The 15,000-nt window shown below is 42.7% G+C and overlaps 2 protein-coding genes across 2 annotated transcripts in view; one reads left to right on the forward strand and one right to left on the reverse strand.

Annotated features, from left to right (window-relative positions):
* actr1b (actin related protein 1B) overlaps positions 1-1,156 on the forward strand; it is a 17,190-nt gene extending 16,034 nt beyond the window's left edge. Inside the window, exon 11 of the mRNA XM_061034070.1 lies at positions 1-1,156. This exon is cut by the window's left edge and continues 969 nt beyond it. The gene's annotated coding sequence lies outside the window, so the exon portion shown is untranslated.
* Positions 1,157-13,000: 11,844 nt separating this feature from the next.
* The window catches only part of npy8ar (neuropeptide Y receptor Y8a), an 8,669-nt gene continuing 6,669 nt past the window's right edge, over positions 13,001-15,000 (reverse strand). Inside the window, exon 4 of the mRNA XM_061034069.1 lies at positions 13,001-13,969. Coding sequence (XP_060890052.1) covers positions 13,528-13,969 — 442 coding nt within the window. The 3' untranslated portion in view covers positions 13,001-13,527. The remainder of the gene's footprint in view (positions 13,970-15,000) is intronic.

A 15,000-nucleotide genomic window follows, 5' to 3' on the forward strand; every position in this document is an offset into this window, starting at 1 on the left:
TCAGTCGACTTATTGTCTGACGAGATTTAAAAAAAAAAAGTGAAGAAAAAAGCCTTTGATCTTTATTTACATGAGTAAACATGAACAGGAGGGGGAGGAGTTTAGTGTTTGTCCTCGTGGCGCTGCTAAAACGTCGGATCATCAGTTCATTCCTTCTAACGTCAAACCAACAAACGGTCAACTTCCTGTCGTGACCTTCAAAGTCGAGCAGCAGATTTTCACCTTGAAGAATCTGAAGCGATTATTTGATTGATTGACTTTTAAGTTCACGTCTCATTTTGAAAGTTTAACCAGCGAATCAGATTTTCTTCAGAGTATGACATCATCCTCCCAAAGAGCGTCCGTTGAGTTAAAGGTCGATCAGTTCTGTCCTCTTCGGGAACCAAACTAAAAACAGTTCTTCTGAATGTTGTTTGATGAAACGTTAACGGTTCTTCGTCCCCAAACTTTTCTAAGATCAATGAAAACGACCCCACCGTCTCCGCGCTGCGTTTAAACTCCTCGGGGATTCGGGGGATTCACTCTTTGGGTTTTAAAGACTTTAAAGTGAGGACTTTTATTTTGAAAGATTTTTTGTAGGCGTTTCTCAAACAGTCAGCTGATGTGACGCAGAGATGGAGTCCAGGTTTCAAAACTCTGAGTGTTCTCCTCCTGATGTTTTTAGTTGTTCAGTGTAGCGATCAGCTGATTGGATGAACAGCAGCTCGTTTATTTGAAGTTTTATTCAGAAGCATGTCAGAGTACCGAGTTCACAGGAAGCCAACATGGCCGCTCATCAGCCTTAGTATTATCCCCGCCTCCTCCCTCTCCTTCTACGTGTTAAAATAAGTCTTCTGATTTCCCAGCATCTCGGTGGCAGTGAAGGGGTCATGCCCACACACTTGTTTCCGCCTTGACTCCGGAGCGCGTGCTGCCGGAGCGTCCACGTCGTCCGCTTCTGGGTGTTTTTAATGAAGTTCAAGGTTGTAAAAACGTCATCAGCCTTGTGTACAGTGGAATGCTTTTCAACAACAACAACAACAACAACAACAACAACAACCATTGGACAACAACGACAACAACAAGAACAAGAACAGACTAAAAATGTACAAAACTGTTTATTCAAGTGTTTGCTTTTACTTTTGGTAAATTCAATATAATAAATAAGTTAATGGCTGCTGCTCCGACGTCTCTTTATTCACCCGTCAGATGTTTTTATGATACTTTGGAAACAGTTAAAGATTTGACTTAAAGCTGATAAATTGACCTTTTGGCTTCTGAAATGATTTAACCTTTGAGAGGACCTGTTTTCATGGAGTCCAAAGACTTAAAGGTCACATATCCTCCTCCTCCTCTTCAGAGTAAATAAACCTCAGAGTTCCTCAAAACATGTGTGTGAAGTGTCTTGTTCTAAATCCACTCTGATCCTGTATTTGATCATGTCTATAAACCCCTCTATTTCAGCCCTGCTCAGAACAGGCTGTTTCTGTGTCTGTACCTTTAAATATGTAAATGAGCTGCGTCTGACCACGCCCCCTCTCTGGAAGGGCTTGGGTGTCTCTGTCTTTCTCGCTCCATGTTCTATTGTTTACGGTGAGAAGGCAGACTCAGAGGGTAGAACAAACACCTAGCTGTGGGAGTGTCACCCACCTGGGGGAGGGGCTACTGCCCTTTGTGATGTCATGACGGGAAAATCTCCAAACGGCCTGTTTGAGCACACATTTTCTGAAAAGTGGAGCAGGCAGAAGATGGAGAGGATGGGCTTTTCTCATCATTGGGGGGTTTGTAGACGGACTAGAGACACATGTTAGAGTTTGAGAAACATGATGAAGTGTGATCTTAAAAAGGTTTGAAAGTTTAGGACGCGCTCCATGAGCCACCAGACTTATATTAAAGATGGAGTTTTTAATGTTACGGACAAAGGTTAAATCATGGACTGTAAATATTAAAGTTTGAAGCCTGCAAGTCATCTCCTACTCGCTCTCTCGCTCCCTGATTTCCAGCTCTATCCACTGTCCTATCTCTTATCAGAAAATTAACTGGCCCCGCCCCTCCCTACCTGAAGGCTGTCTGAATGTAGAGACGAGGCAGCAGGGACACAGTCAGGGGTCGTCACACATGCAGCTTCTTTAGTGTCCACCAGGTGTCAGTCTAGCAGCATCTCTGGATCAACATCTTTTGAAACATTCACTCTTTGTAACTTATCAGGTTCATGGAGATTAAAACACAACAACTGCAATATGTCAAACGTGATTGATTGGCTTCAAATGATGAATTAATATTTGAAGCCACAGATCTCAATAAAAAGTGTTGGTATGGATTTATTCTGCACAACGACATGAAGCAAAATAAATGAACAGAAAAACACAAACACACCCTTTATTAGATCAGACGGCTGAAGAGAGATGGGACATGTTGGGAGGAGAGAGTGAGGGGTGACATGCAGCAAGGGGCCGAGGTCGGACTCGAACCCACAGCTGCTGGGCTGAGGACCATTAGCTTATTACACAGGTTGTGTCATAACCGCTAGGCCATCGGTGCCCCACATGATTCAATGCCATGAAAAATTGCCATGAAAATTAAAACTTTATTGCTTTGCACTCAGAAGAAAAGATCAGTAAAGACAACAACATCCACATGAGAGCATAAACACATTAAGTGAGAGTGAAAGAAAGAGCCAATCAGAGCCTTTTAAAGCTGAACGCTGCACCAGGTTACGTTGTCTAGAAAACTTTGTTCACAGATTCATATCGGAGCCATTTATTTTTCATTTTGTAGGCGCTGTTATCAGGCTGGAGATATCATCTTTACACTCTGATGGATTTCTCAGATCCCAGTTTGATATCAGACCTAAAGAGATGATTTTGTTCTGCAGGGAGAGACTGTACATGAGATGATTAAAGTCAGGACTCCTCTGAACAGAAATCATCCTGGATCAGTTTGACAGAAAGCAGAAACGACTCGGTGAACTACCCGCTGTCTCGCAGACCATCACACTATGTCAGGCCTCGAGTTAGTGCAAACTATTTCACCAAGTCTCCCTCTCAAGTCCACCTGCATCTCACAATCATTAGCACATTTTAAGGCCTGACTGTTGCCTGCTTAGAGATCCGGCAACAGTCAGTTTGAGGTCAATCTGCTTCAGGTCGTCTTCTTCTTTCTAATTCTTTTTTTGACATTGACAGCACATTTTCTCTCTGCTGGATTCATGACAAACAGCTCCATGAATTATGGATCAACCATCAGATAAATATCAGCGTCCGTTAGGAAAGTCTGCAGAGGAGGAGGAGGGGTGCAGATCTGAGAGCAGGAATCAGCAGGTGGAGGTCGTTTGATCAGCTCCTCTCTGTCATTATTTAGCAGTCTGCTGGTGTGGTTTGTCACTCTGACAGGTTTCAGCTGAACGCCCTCATCTTTGACGTGAACCTACAAACCCAGCACTGTGGGAGGAATGTTAAAGGCAGCATCTTCCTCTCAGATAGATGACTCCTCCTGCAGCCGCGGTTTTCATTCTGCTGAGCCCAGAGTCTCCTGAGAGTGGACATCGAGGTCGAGGATGAAAATATGATGAGAGACAGTCAACCAAAAGAAAAGAATCTAAACTCTCACCGGAGAATACCAATCCAACTACTCATCTGTCTATCTGTCTCTCCCATTCAACCTTCAATCAATCCATCCATTCCTCATCCATCCATCCATCTGTGGAACCTTTTATCTGTCCACCCATCTGTCTGTCCGTCTACACTTTACCCATCCATCAGCCATCAATCCCTCCATCCACCTTTCTGCCCATCTATCCATCCATAACTCTCCTGTTAGATTTGTTTTGTTCTTTGACTTTTCAGCCTTTTTCCACCCTGCTGTGTCATGATTAGCTCGTGCTTGTTAGCCTTCCAAGTTTATATTTAACGCTGTGGTGATGGGGAAGCCAGGAGGTTGTGCAGGATGGGTGTGATGTGGTCATACTCAGGACCCTAGCGGTGCAGGATCCTCTGGGGTGATTTCCAGATGGTGGTAGCGGCAATGGAGAAGGCCCTGTCCCGTCAGGACCGGTGGTTAGTCCTGCAGGAGGGGGAAGGCAGGAGGAGCATCAGCAGACCTGAGAGTGGGGGTGCGAGTGTGCCGGTGGCTCAGACAGGTAGGGGGGAGACAGGTTGTGGGTGGTAAAAAGGAGTAAGTTGGTTCCCCCAACTTTGGTAAGTTGTTGCTTTATTCCGGCAATGGTCCCCACAAACATGGAAGAACCTGAAGTATATCTGTGTGTGAGAGAACATAAGAAAGTCCAAGAAAAGTTCAGTGCCTGTTTAGTGAGGACATTTAGTAACTATGCATTACAGTCAGATACTCAAACTGGATATCATCATGCCATTATTAACTCATCAAACGGGATATGAATGGTTGTGGAGAGTGTACTTGTTTGCCTGACGTAGTGGGGACCAAAATAAGTTTTAACCTGCTAGGTGAGGACATTTTGATGGGACGTCACCTTTAGAGGTTCAGAGTTGGTGCTTTATTACAGCAATGGTCCCCACAAACATGGAGAACCTTGCTCTTCCCAAAGTGGTTTCCATCACAGCATCATTAACTCACCAAACCAGATGTGGAGTATCCTGGTGTGTTCTTGTATTTCTATCTTTGTGGGGACCAAGAAGAGTTTCAAGCTGCTCAGTGAGGATGCTTTGGCAGGACCTGAATTTTGAATTAAAACTGACTTTTAAAAGAGTGATTGGAGGTTAAATGAACACTTTGGTTGGCTTTTTGTTTGTTTTGATGGTTATTGGATTAAAACATGTATATGATGAGTGTCTGAGATAATCAGACTGGTGTGACGTGTGATCAAAGAGATGCTCTCTCTCTCTCTCGCTCTCTCTCTCTCTCTCACACACACACACACACACACACACACACACAAAATACAGTCCACCACATTTCATGCCAGGCTCCTGAAACGCTTCGCTCTGTGTGTGTGTGTGTGTGTGTGTGTGTGTGTGTATGTATGTGTGTGTGTGTGTGACTTCACAAATAGCAACTGTGTGTCTGAGGGTGCCATCACAGGTAACCAAGGAAACAGGGAACAGAGAGAGGGGGTTGCTGGCACTGCCTCCCATTTTACCATTTTGCCACAAGCTGAGACAGAAAAAGAAGAGGAATCTGTTTTCTCCCTCTCCTGTGAGGCAGCAGCACTTTTTACCCCCAGATGAGCTCTGCATTTGATTTTTTGACTTTTGTTATGATGCCTCGCTTCTGTTTCATTAAACACCCTCCGTGCATCTCCATGTTCAGTCTCTCAATTAAACAAAGTCATGCTAATGTATTCAAAGTGAGTCACATATGCAGAAGCCCGGCAAATCCCTCTGCTGTTCACATTCACTCATAAACACACGGTGGTTGTGTGCAATGTCAAACTGTCTTCGTCCCGTCCTCCTCCTGCAGCCTCTGTTATCAGGGACTCAAACTGCTGGTGGGATTTTTTTTTTATCTCATCTCTGTGTACTTGTCATGCTATATTACATTTTCTGGAGCATATTTGACATTCAGCGAGCAGCTTAAAATAAAGACATTGTCACTGTGCACAAACACTCATTCTGTGGGAGTCCTGCAGAGATGGAGGTTTTCTCTGATGCCTTTCTGCTGCAGGATTCAACGCTCTCAGATTCTGAGGTTTATAGCTTCCATAATGAAGGCAGAGGGGATGATCCAAACTGCTGGACCAGAATCCTCGCTCTCTCCTCTCATGGGAAATCAGGTCGGCCTTGATCTGGATGCATTTTGTCCTTCCAGTCATCAGAGGTCAGACGCCTGGCAGCTGCTTCAGATGGTGCTGCTGCATGTTTTTCTATTATCTCACAGCAGCTCGGTGTCCCAGTTTATTTCATAACAAGTAATTATTGTGTCACCAGCGGCTGAGATTTCATGTTTTATCACAAAAATGAGACACAGTTTTCAGAATTTGTTCCAATCCGTGACATAGATGCAAGTGTCTGTTCATTCAGCAGCTGTTAAATCAGGAAGAACTACGATTCCCAAGGTGCAATCTGGTAAGAAACATCCCAATTGTTATGTCCCATTTTAAAAAGAAATTCAAAACATTCAATCATTGGCTGTTTTCTAAAACTCCTACTATCGTTGTAGTTCGTACTGATTCGTCCAAAATGCAATAAACAGAAAGTAAAACAAACTCGAGATCCTCAGTGTGACAAACAGACCCAGATTTAGTACTGATTCAGGAAAAATCTACAGTCTGCATCAGAGAAGTCTCCATAGGCACTGTTTCCCACAATGCAAAGCGCCAGGTAAGAGGTCAAAATGATGGACAGCAGCTTCCATTGTAACAGGAAATAATCACAATCAGATCAAACCACACAAAGAAACCACCAGTTATCTTTGTTGATTCTCTAAATCATGAAAATCTAAATTAATCTCTCATCAGCTTTTTTCAGACTGTAAGAGGACGCTACTCTGTCACGGCGTTTGACGTCAGCTGGGCTGTTGTTTACTTCCTCATTCAAAGACCAGAAACCAGCTTAGCCGGGCCTGGTGTACTGAGTTGTTTCATGGCAGAATAACCACCGACTGGTACTACATACTACGTTCAACAATAGTGTGTAGTAGGTGGTTTCGAAAGTAACAATAGTGTTCTTGGACCTCGAGATTCAGAGGACTGATCTTGAAATAAAAATAGTTAAACACAAGTCTGGTGCACTGCCACAGGTGAATCGTGTTAAGTATTGGTGATCTGGGTGGTGATGCTGGCTTAATCCATGAAGTTATTCCTGCATATTAAGTCTCTGCCTGCCCTCAAATCCTGCATACCTGCAGGTTGGATGTGGTCTTCCCTCAGGTCTTGTATTTGTAGGACGGGACGTTGCCTTCCTCTAATTGTGGCACTATAATGGAGAACAACACACCTCTCAGGGGTCTCTGAGGTCTGAGGATGGCACTGGAAACAGGCTTTCAGCAGGACTATGGTCATCTCCAGCCGGGCTCTCGTCATGCAATGATCCACATTAAAGTGCTGCTGGAGTCCTGGCACAGGGTCGGGGTGAGGGGTCATCAGAGTCCCCCTGTTGCCCAGCAGAATGCCTTGAAACAGGCCTGTAATGAACAGTGGATACTGTGAGTGTTTTGAAGGAGGCAGACAAAGCTTTAGGCCATTCACCATATTCTGCTGCTCAGGGTATTAAGACTCACTATGCACTATATCTGTGAGTCAGACACAGGCGGCTTTGAAAAACTGCCAGAGGTGACCAGAGGTTTGACTGAGAGTTTGTTGAACCTCCTTCCTAAAACGGGCCCCAGGTCAATGGACGTCCCAAAGGAGGATCTGTGAGAGTAGTTTTAGTCGTGTCAGTTTGTTTTTGGAGCAGTTAATTATCACCTACAGGTGGGAACAGTTGTTTGATCTCAGTTTTTAATCCAATATTTATTCAAATTTCTACCAGTTTTAACATTGTGCAGCTTTTCTGACAACTTCTAACTCAATTTTAAATTGAATGTGGAAGACATGTCCACCAGGAAAAGAAAGAAGTGGAAGATAACATGATGAAACTAACAGAAAGACTGTGTTGTTGGTAGAGTGAGTAGGATGGATAGAAAAAACAAGCAGGCTGTGATAAAAACAGGAGAGAAACCTTGAGGTCGCTGCAAAATGATTACATGGAATAAAAGAGCAATCAGTTTGTTGTCGATCATACCCTGTCACGTGCTCCCTGCAGCCAATTAGAGAACAGTTCTGGAGTTAGTGTCACTCAGACGCAGGTGGAATCAATCAACCTTCATTTGGAGTTAAATGGTTCTGAATTGTGCTGAGAAATCATGCTGTAGTGAAAATGCTGTAATCAAACGTGAAGCCTCAAGAGGGAAAATCAGAGCAAACATTAAAAGTGACGAGAATAACAAGTAAACATCTTTTCTTTGAAAGTAACAGCAAACAGAGAAATACTCGGGGGAGGGGGGGCGCAGTCCTTCTTACTACACTCTCAGGTAACCTTGACTCGATGAAATTACATTCTGGGAATGGAGGCACCTTGACCTCTTGCATTATTCCGACAAATCTCAGGAAACCTTGAGTAGAGTCAGCATGAAGGTTCTTTTAACTGAACATTGTTGATGTGATGTTGCAGCTTGAAGGCCAGTCTGCAGCTCAACTTTCATTTCAAAGATAGAACAGGACAGATTAATTATTTTCCCTGAGTCGTAGATTATTGTGAGACTCTCAAACTGAACGTTTTAAACCTTAACTATCTAAAAAGAAATCGTTTTGGGTGCCTAAGCAGCAGCGTCTCCGTCGTCATGTAAACTGGAAATATGCCGTTCCTCTGAACAGAGACTTTTAGCACATGCTTGTTACGGTTCCAGTCACAGCCCAAGTTCAATTTAATTTTTTTTTTAAGTGGCCAAAAACTCTGTTTCAACATCCATGCTGAAAGTAGGTTGTTTTCTTCATGTTTTATTTTTAGCCGTGAGAACATTTCGTTTTACACAATCATCTTCAGGTTCACTTCCTTCTTACTTTATCCACGTCTCACAGCCTTCGTCAGTAAACAGGTTTTGCTCAGTTGTACTTGAGATGGACGAATGTGATGCATGACCTTTTTCATATGACGACCACTGAACCAAACATCGTCATCCATGTATGAAAGCCATGAGATGATGTGCAAAGCTCCGGAAACAAAGCCAAAGAGAGGACCTCGAGTATGGGGAATATTTTAATAAAAACTGTTGAGAATTTTTAACTAAAAGTGGTCAAATGATGATGAAATTAAATCTATGTTAGGGGAAACAGCTACTTGATCCCATTATTAAATCTTTAAATACTAGAAACACCTTCTGGTCCAGCCTGGCGTCCTCATGCTGCAGCTCTCAGGAGACGTTGGTCATCGTCTCACTGAGCCGGAGGAAACACTTCACCCGTATGTTTCAAGAGGTCAGCTGCACTGGAGCGGCACAAAGGTCATCCTGGCTGATATCAATTAATGGTGTCCCAGGACTAACACGGTACTTAAAAAGAAAAAACACTTACCTTGTGATACACACACCTGAGCGTTCATGTCCTCAACTGGCTTTCATAATAAATGCAACATCAGTTATTTATTTTTCTTACTTTTTATTCCTGTAAATAATGTAAAAGGCTCATTTATGCTCTACATCCAATATGCATGAAATGATAAAGGTATCTTACTATCTGATCATTAAGGAAACATGTTGAAGTGCTGGCTTCTCTGACAACAATGCAGCAGCCAGTATGTCCTCCTTCTAACTTTAGATTTAGATTAGGGGAGACAGCTCTCTATGATGTTTAGAATTTAAACTGCAGTACCCATTTTAAACACTAGGGGGCAGAGTTACATACTGCTCCTTTAACTAAAAATGCAGATTAACCTATAACATCAGTTTTTAGCGTTTTACTTCTATTATTTTCAGTCAGATTTATTGGCATTTTTACACAATAGATATAGCAGGAAATTAATCCCTGGAAAGGTTATCAAGGTTATGTGACCTTTAATTATATCAACACATTATTTATGATTATGTTCATACTGGACTGTATTTAATGAAACCAAAACTGGAAGATTTTCCACAAATACTATTTCAATTTGGAGATTTTAGCCTAACACTTAAAAAACTAAACCAGGCCACACACATTTTCACACCGGTTTAATAACAAAATGAAGTGACAAACAGAGAATTCAGCAAAGAAGAAAATATTCAACAATCACTGACGGTAAAACAAGTTAAAGATAAACGCCCTGCTGGAGCCGTGAGCCCCGTGTTCGGAAATAAGATTACATTTGAAATGTGCCACAACTGAGAAAAAAACAAAACAAATTAATGAACTTCAAATGAAAAAAACATGAGGGCATCTTTAAATGTCAATTAGAAAACTTAAAGTAAAAATCAGATTCTGAAATAAAAAAATTAAAAGGAACAAATTAAAGACTTTAACATAAAATAGTTAATTTTTAAATAGAAAACGTACACACTAATAAAACTAGGGCTGTGAGTGTTAACGCATTGATGGCTGTGTAATTAAGGTAAAAAAATAACACGTTTATTCTTTGAAGTCGCATTAATCCATTACCATTTTGTCCCTTTAGACGCACCGTAGCGCAAATAGTGTTGCAATAATTCATGTTTGGATCATTGGACTCATTTTGTGCATGAAGACAGCACATGCATGTTTCTTCATGTTTAACACTTTTATCATTTCAAACAATAAAAACAAACTCTGCATTTCACAGAACAAGCACTTTAGAGCTGCCTCCATGTCGTGGTTTAAGACCAGAGGGGGGATGGTAGACCTGTACAGTCCAGGACAGCGTAAAAGATGCAGTGGCGGTACGAGGTACTGCAGAGAGGGGAAAACCAAAACCAACATTCAAAATCGGTCAGCAAGAAAACGCATCTGCCAACTCGATGTCATCTGAAGCCACACTTTGTCTCATTGTTTGCTTCCAAGGCGTTCACAGTTGCTTCTGAACCGCACGCTCCACACTTTATAGACGGCGCCCAGCTGCCTTTGATTACATCACATTGTTAAAATGAACTTATAACACTTTATTAAATGCAAATAATGGACTTTTAAACATGCGATTAAAAGATGAATCTTCTGACATCCCTTAAAAGGTTAGAATAGGATTTCAAAGAAAAGGAAATTAAGCACATTATTTGTTGTTTTTTGAAAGTTTCTGGAATGAGACTCAAGGACTCGTTGGAGCTTGTACCTTTAAAGGTGGATGCTTCCTGTTTCCTGTGTTGTTGTCTGGACTCATTGAGGCTACAGAATGTGTCGACAGGGTTTAAAACATTCCTATAAAGTTTCATCTTATTCAGACAAAGTAAGGCTGAGTGGCATCAGGAATATCGACGACTCTTATAGACTGTTTATTAAGAAATACATTCACTTAAAAAGCTCAAACCAGCACATTAATGACTCGTTCAGTAGATTGTAACTTAAACTTTCAAATTAGTTTTTGATTGTTTAGACAAACGACACCACGACCCGACCTTGGACAAGCTGAGGAAAATGGATGGATGGATGGACAAACGCTGCAAAAACTAACGCCTCAGTGTTCTTCTCATTTCATTTCTTTTTTTTGGGGGGGCCATTTTTGCCTTCATTAGAAAGAACAGCTGAAGAGAGACAGGAAATGCCGGGAGGAGAGAACAGGGGACGACATCTAGAAAAGGGCTGAGGTAGGACTCGAACCCACTGCCGCTGGCCCACTGCCTCCACACATGGGGCGTGGCACATAACCGACAGGCTATACACTTATAATAAGCCGCATTCACCTGACAGATCAAACTTCCTATTAAGGGGTATAAAAATACATCAATAAGGCCAATGGAGCAATCAACATTTACTCAAGGGTCTTTAAACGAGTTATCTAATATAGTACATCCAATTTCAACACACTCAAGTACATTTCACGTTCCTCATTGGCAGATTCTTTAAGTTATTTCTAGCACTGCACGCCTTTTCTGAGTTTTGTATCTTGAAATAAGGTTTTTTCTATTTTCTCTCCACTGATCCGAGGTCGGGTCGCGTTGGCAGTAGTCTATGCAAGCCGATGCCCAGACTTCCTTCTTCTCAGCAACGTTTACCAGTTCCTCCTAGGGGATTCTGTTCCCAGGCCAGATGGGATAAATAATCCCTCCAGCGAGCTTTGGGTCTAGACCGGGTCTCCTCCCAGTTGGATCCCCGATAAACCTCCAAAGGGACGCAACCAGGAGGCATCCTAATCAGATGCCACAGCGGGTCTTCTCCCTCCGGATGTCCGAGCTCCTTATTTCGATCTCTCAGGCTGAGCCCAGACTCCCTGCAGAGGAGACTCATTTCGGCTTATATTGTTTGAGCGATCTCAGTCTTTAGGTCACTACCCAAAGCTCATGAGCGCAGGTGAGGGTTGGAAGGTAGACCGATGTTGAGTAGAAAACTTTGCCTCTGAACCACAATGATCCCGTACAACGCCTGCATTACTGCAGATGATGAATTGACCTGCCCGTCAATCTCACGATCCATTCTACCCTCACTGTGAACACAACCCCGAGATACTTAAATATTGATTAATACATAAAACAAACTTTAAATATGTACAGTATAAACTACACTGCGAACTGCACATGTGCCATACGACCGATCTGAAGAGAACACCTGTTCAGAGTGCACAGACGATTCTGGTACACACTAATCTTTGCGAGCCAGCTTGGAGAGTTGCAGATTTGTAGTGAAGCTGTGTCTCTCCACCAATCAGAGGGTTGCTTTCTGCAGAGAGAGACGAGTCTCCCTCATGTCAGTCTGCATCTCCTGAATAGCGCCCCTCATTGCTTTTGCCACAACATTACTGACTTCATTTACCGAGTTCAACAGTGCATACAATGGTCAAGTTACGCTGAGAGCGCCCTCTGCTTGATAAAACTAAAAACTTTGAATTCAAACGGCTCATGAAAACTAAGAATGTGAACTTCCTCCCCCAGTTTTGAATGAATGTTCCAATTTAATATAAAAAATGTCAGCCCTACGCTTCCTGTTGCTTCTTTTGCCAACTTACCGCTCATTCTACATATAAGGCACACACATATGTCCAAATGAAGTCCCTCTCCCACTCCCAGTGGAAAAAGTATATTTCTTGGCATTGCTACCTTTGCTGTCCGTCATAAATCTGTCTAAACAGGATTATTCACAGCACCATTGTCCTCCTATTAGCTCAGCTAGCGTGCATCGTAACAGACCCAACAAAACTCAACAAACTTGACAGGAGCATCACCATTTTATTGACAGCTGATTGGCCCATCCTTATATGTTGTATTTAGGGTGGGACATCTGTGATTGAATTGATATGTAAAGATACTTTCAAGGTGCATTTGTTGTCGTCAGATTTTTTTGGACACAGTTGGTTGACCTCTTGGTTAGTGACTAAAAACCCAGACACGAGCTACAGGTAGCAACGTGTTGGAGACTCCTGTGAAAACAATATCAAACATTCAGCCATAACATCAACATAAGTTCAACAATAGCCAATGAATTATCAAGTATACTGTTCAAACCTGAACATGGACCAATGACAATCTTTCTTACAATCTGCCGTCTCTTTATTTAAGAACGTGGAAAAGTGAAATAAAAATGGTTTGATCCCCTACTTTTACACACTAAATATACAACAGTACAAAATAATTTCATCATGAGATTCAAACAATGAGCATGAAGTCTCAGGACAAATGGCCACCAAGTCAAGATGGTGAATTGTCGGATGTAACGACTGACAGCGATGGAAACAGTCAACAAGAGGGCTGAGCTTGGCGAACTGTCCACTCTTCTACTTTCTATTATTTTACCTAAACAGTTGACTAACAAGAGTTTGCTTCTCATGTTCTGACTTGTAGCTACATCGTCCAGCTTCATCCTGATCCTTTCCAGTCACGCCGAGTGAAACAGGACGTTTTACTCGGGCAGGCAGGACGTTATGGAAGCAAAGGTGAAGAAATATTTGACTCTTGAAGTTTGTATTCCAGCCCCTTGATAGAAAGAGAATTTGGTGGTTCTCATAATTAGGTGATAGCTGGGATTGTTTTCGCTGGCATTGCTGAGCTGATCTCAAATCTGGGCGAAACTGACCCCATCCTGTTGAGGGAGGTCGCTTTCGTGATGCCTTCGCTGCCCACGGTGGACAGAGGAAAGCTCTCGTAACTCTCCGCTGCCCGGTTTCCACACTGGCAGCGCTGCAACGTGGTCTTCAGCTCCCTCTGGAAGTTGCTGTTGAGGAAGCCGTACACCACGGGGTTAATGCAGGTGGAGGCCATCGCCGTTAAATGACAGGCAGAGAAGATGGCGTCGTGCTGGCAGTCAGGCAGGACCTGGTGGTGCCAGTCAAACAGTGTGTTGAAGACGTTGAGCGGCAGCCAGCACAGCGCGAAGGCTACGACGATGGCTACCAGCATGATGTTAATCCTCTGGGCACCTCGCGTCCTCCGGCTTCGCTCCACTATGTCCCTGCACAACACAGCAGGATGCCTATTGTCAGACAGTTCACTGAAATATCACAACAAACCTCGGGCACAATGTTGATATTAATAAAGTGCCAGAGAAACTGCTTTCACAAAACTCCTAAAAGCTTCCTAAAATGTTTGAGGTGAGCTGCATGTGTGAACGCCAACAGTCGAATATTTGGGGTCAGCCCTGTGTTCCCACATTTCTCCCAAAATTGGCCCTATGTTCGAACATTTCTAGGACATTTTCAAAATTAGGTCTTGTGTTCCTACATTTCCCTTTAATTTAAGCCCTATCCTCCCACAAGATTTTTTGGAAGCACTTTATAGCAAATGAATGAATGAATGAATGAATGAGTAATTTTATTTCGATCAGCAGCAGCAGAAATCGTCACAATCATTACAAGAAAAAATAAAAAAGGCTGATCGAAAAGGGTTTCGGCTGAAGCAGAGCTTATAGATGTCGAACCCTTGTTTTAATTTCCTTAAGTCAGACAAACAAAACCAGATAAGTACAAATAAGTTTTGGAAAAAATTCTTAGAAATGTGGGAACATAGGGCTGTGGGAACATAGACACGCTCCCGAATAGTTCACCCTACTTTACCTGGAATTTGTCCATCTAGCAGTGGTGATGTTTATCCTGCAACTGGCACATGACCATAGACTGTCTGCAAGTGACCGCTACGGTCTCCGTGCACATAATGAAACTGCTCCATTGTGCTTTCTGTTCTCCAGTCTGTTTGCCCTGCCACTACTGGCTGCTTCTGAAGCGTAGCACAACGGAGCGCAGCCATGATTAGCTGGACTCACAGATTACCAAGATCACAGGAGATCACAGGAGATCTACAAGATCACGCGGGAATAAAGAGGACAACGTGCTAAAATCATGTTCGTCTTTCCGATGATGATTTGTTTGTCATTCGGTGCCTGTCTTGTGATAATGTTGATAAAGTGATGGAACATATGATTGTTGTAGCTTGCTGCTATAAATTATCAGAGGACCCCCGGTTACAGTAGTCCAGTGTGAAGAAGAC

This window comes from Labrus mixtus, unplaced genomic scaffold (genome assembly GCF_963584025.1).
Source record: "Labrus mixtus unplaced genomic scaffold, fLabMix1.1 SCAFFOLD_146, whole genome shotgun sequence".
Classification (NCBI taxonomy): Eukaryota; Metazoa; Chordata; class Actinopteri; order Labriformes; family Labridae; genus Labrus; species Labrus mixtus.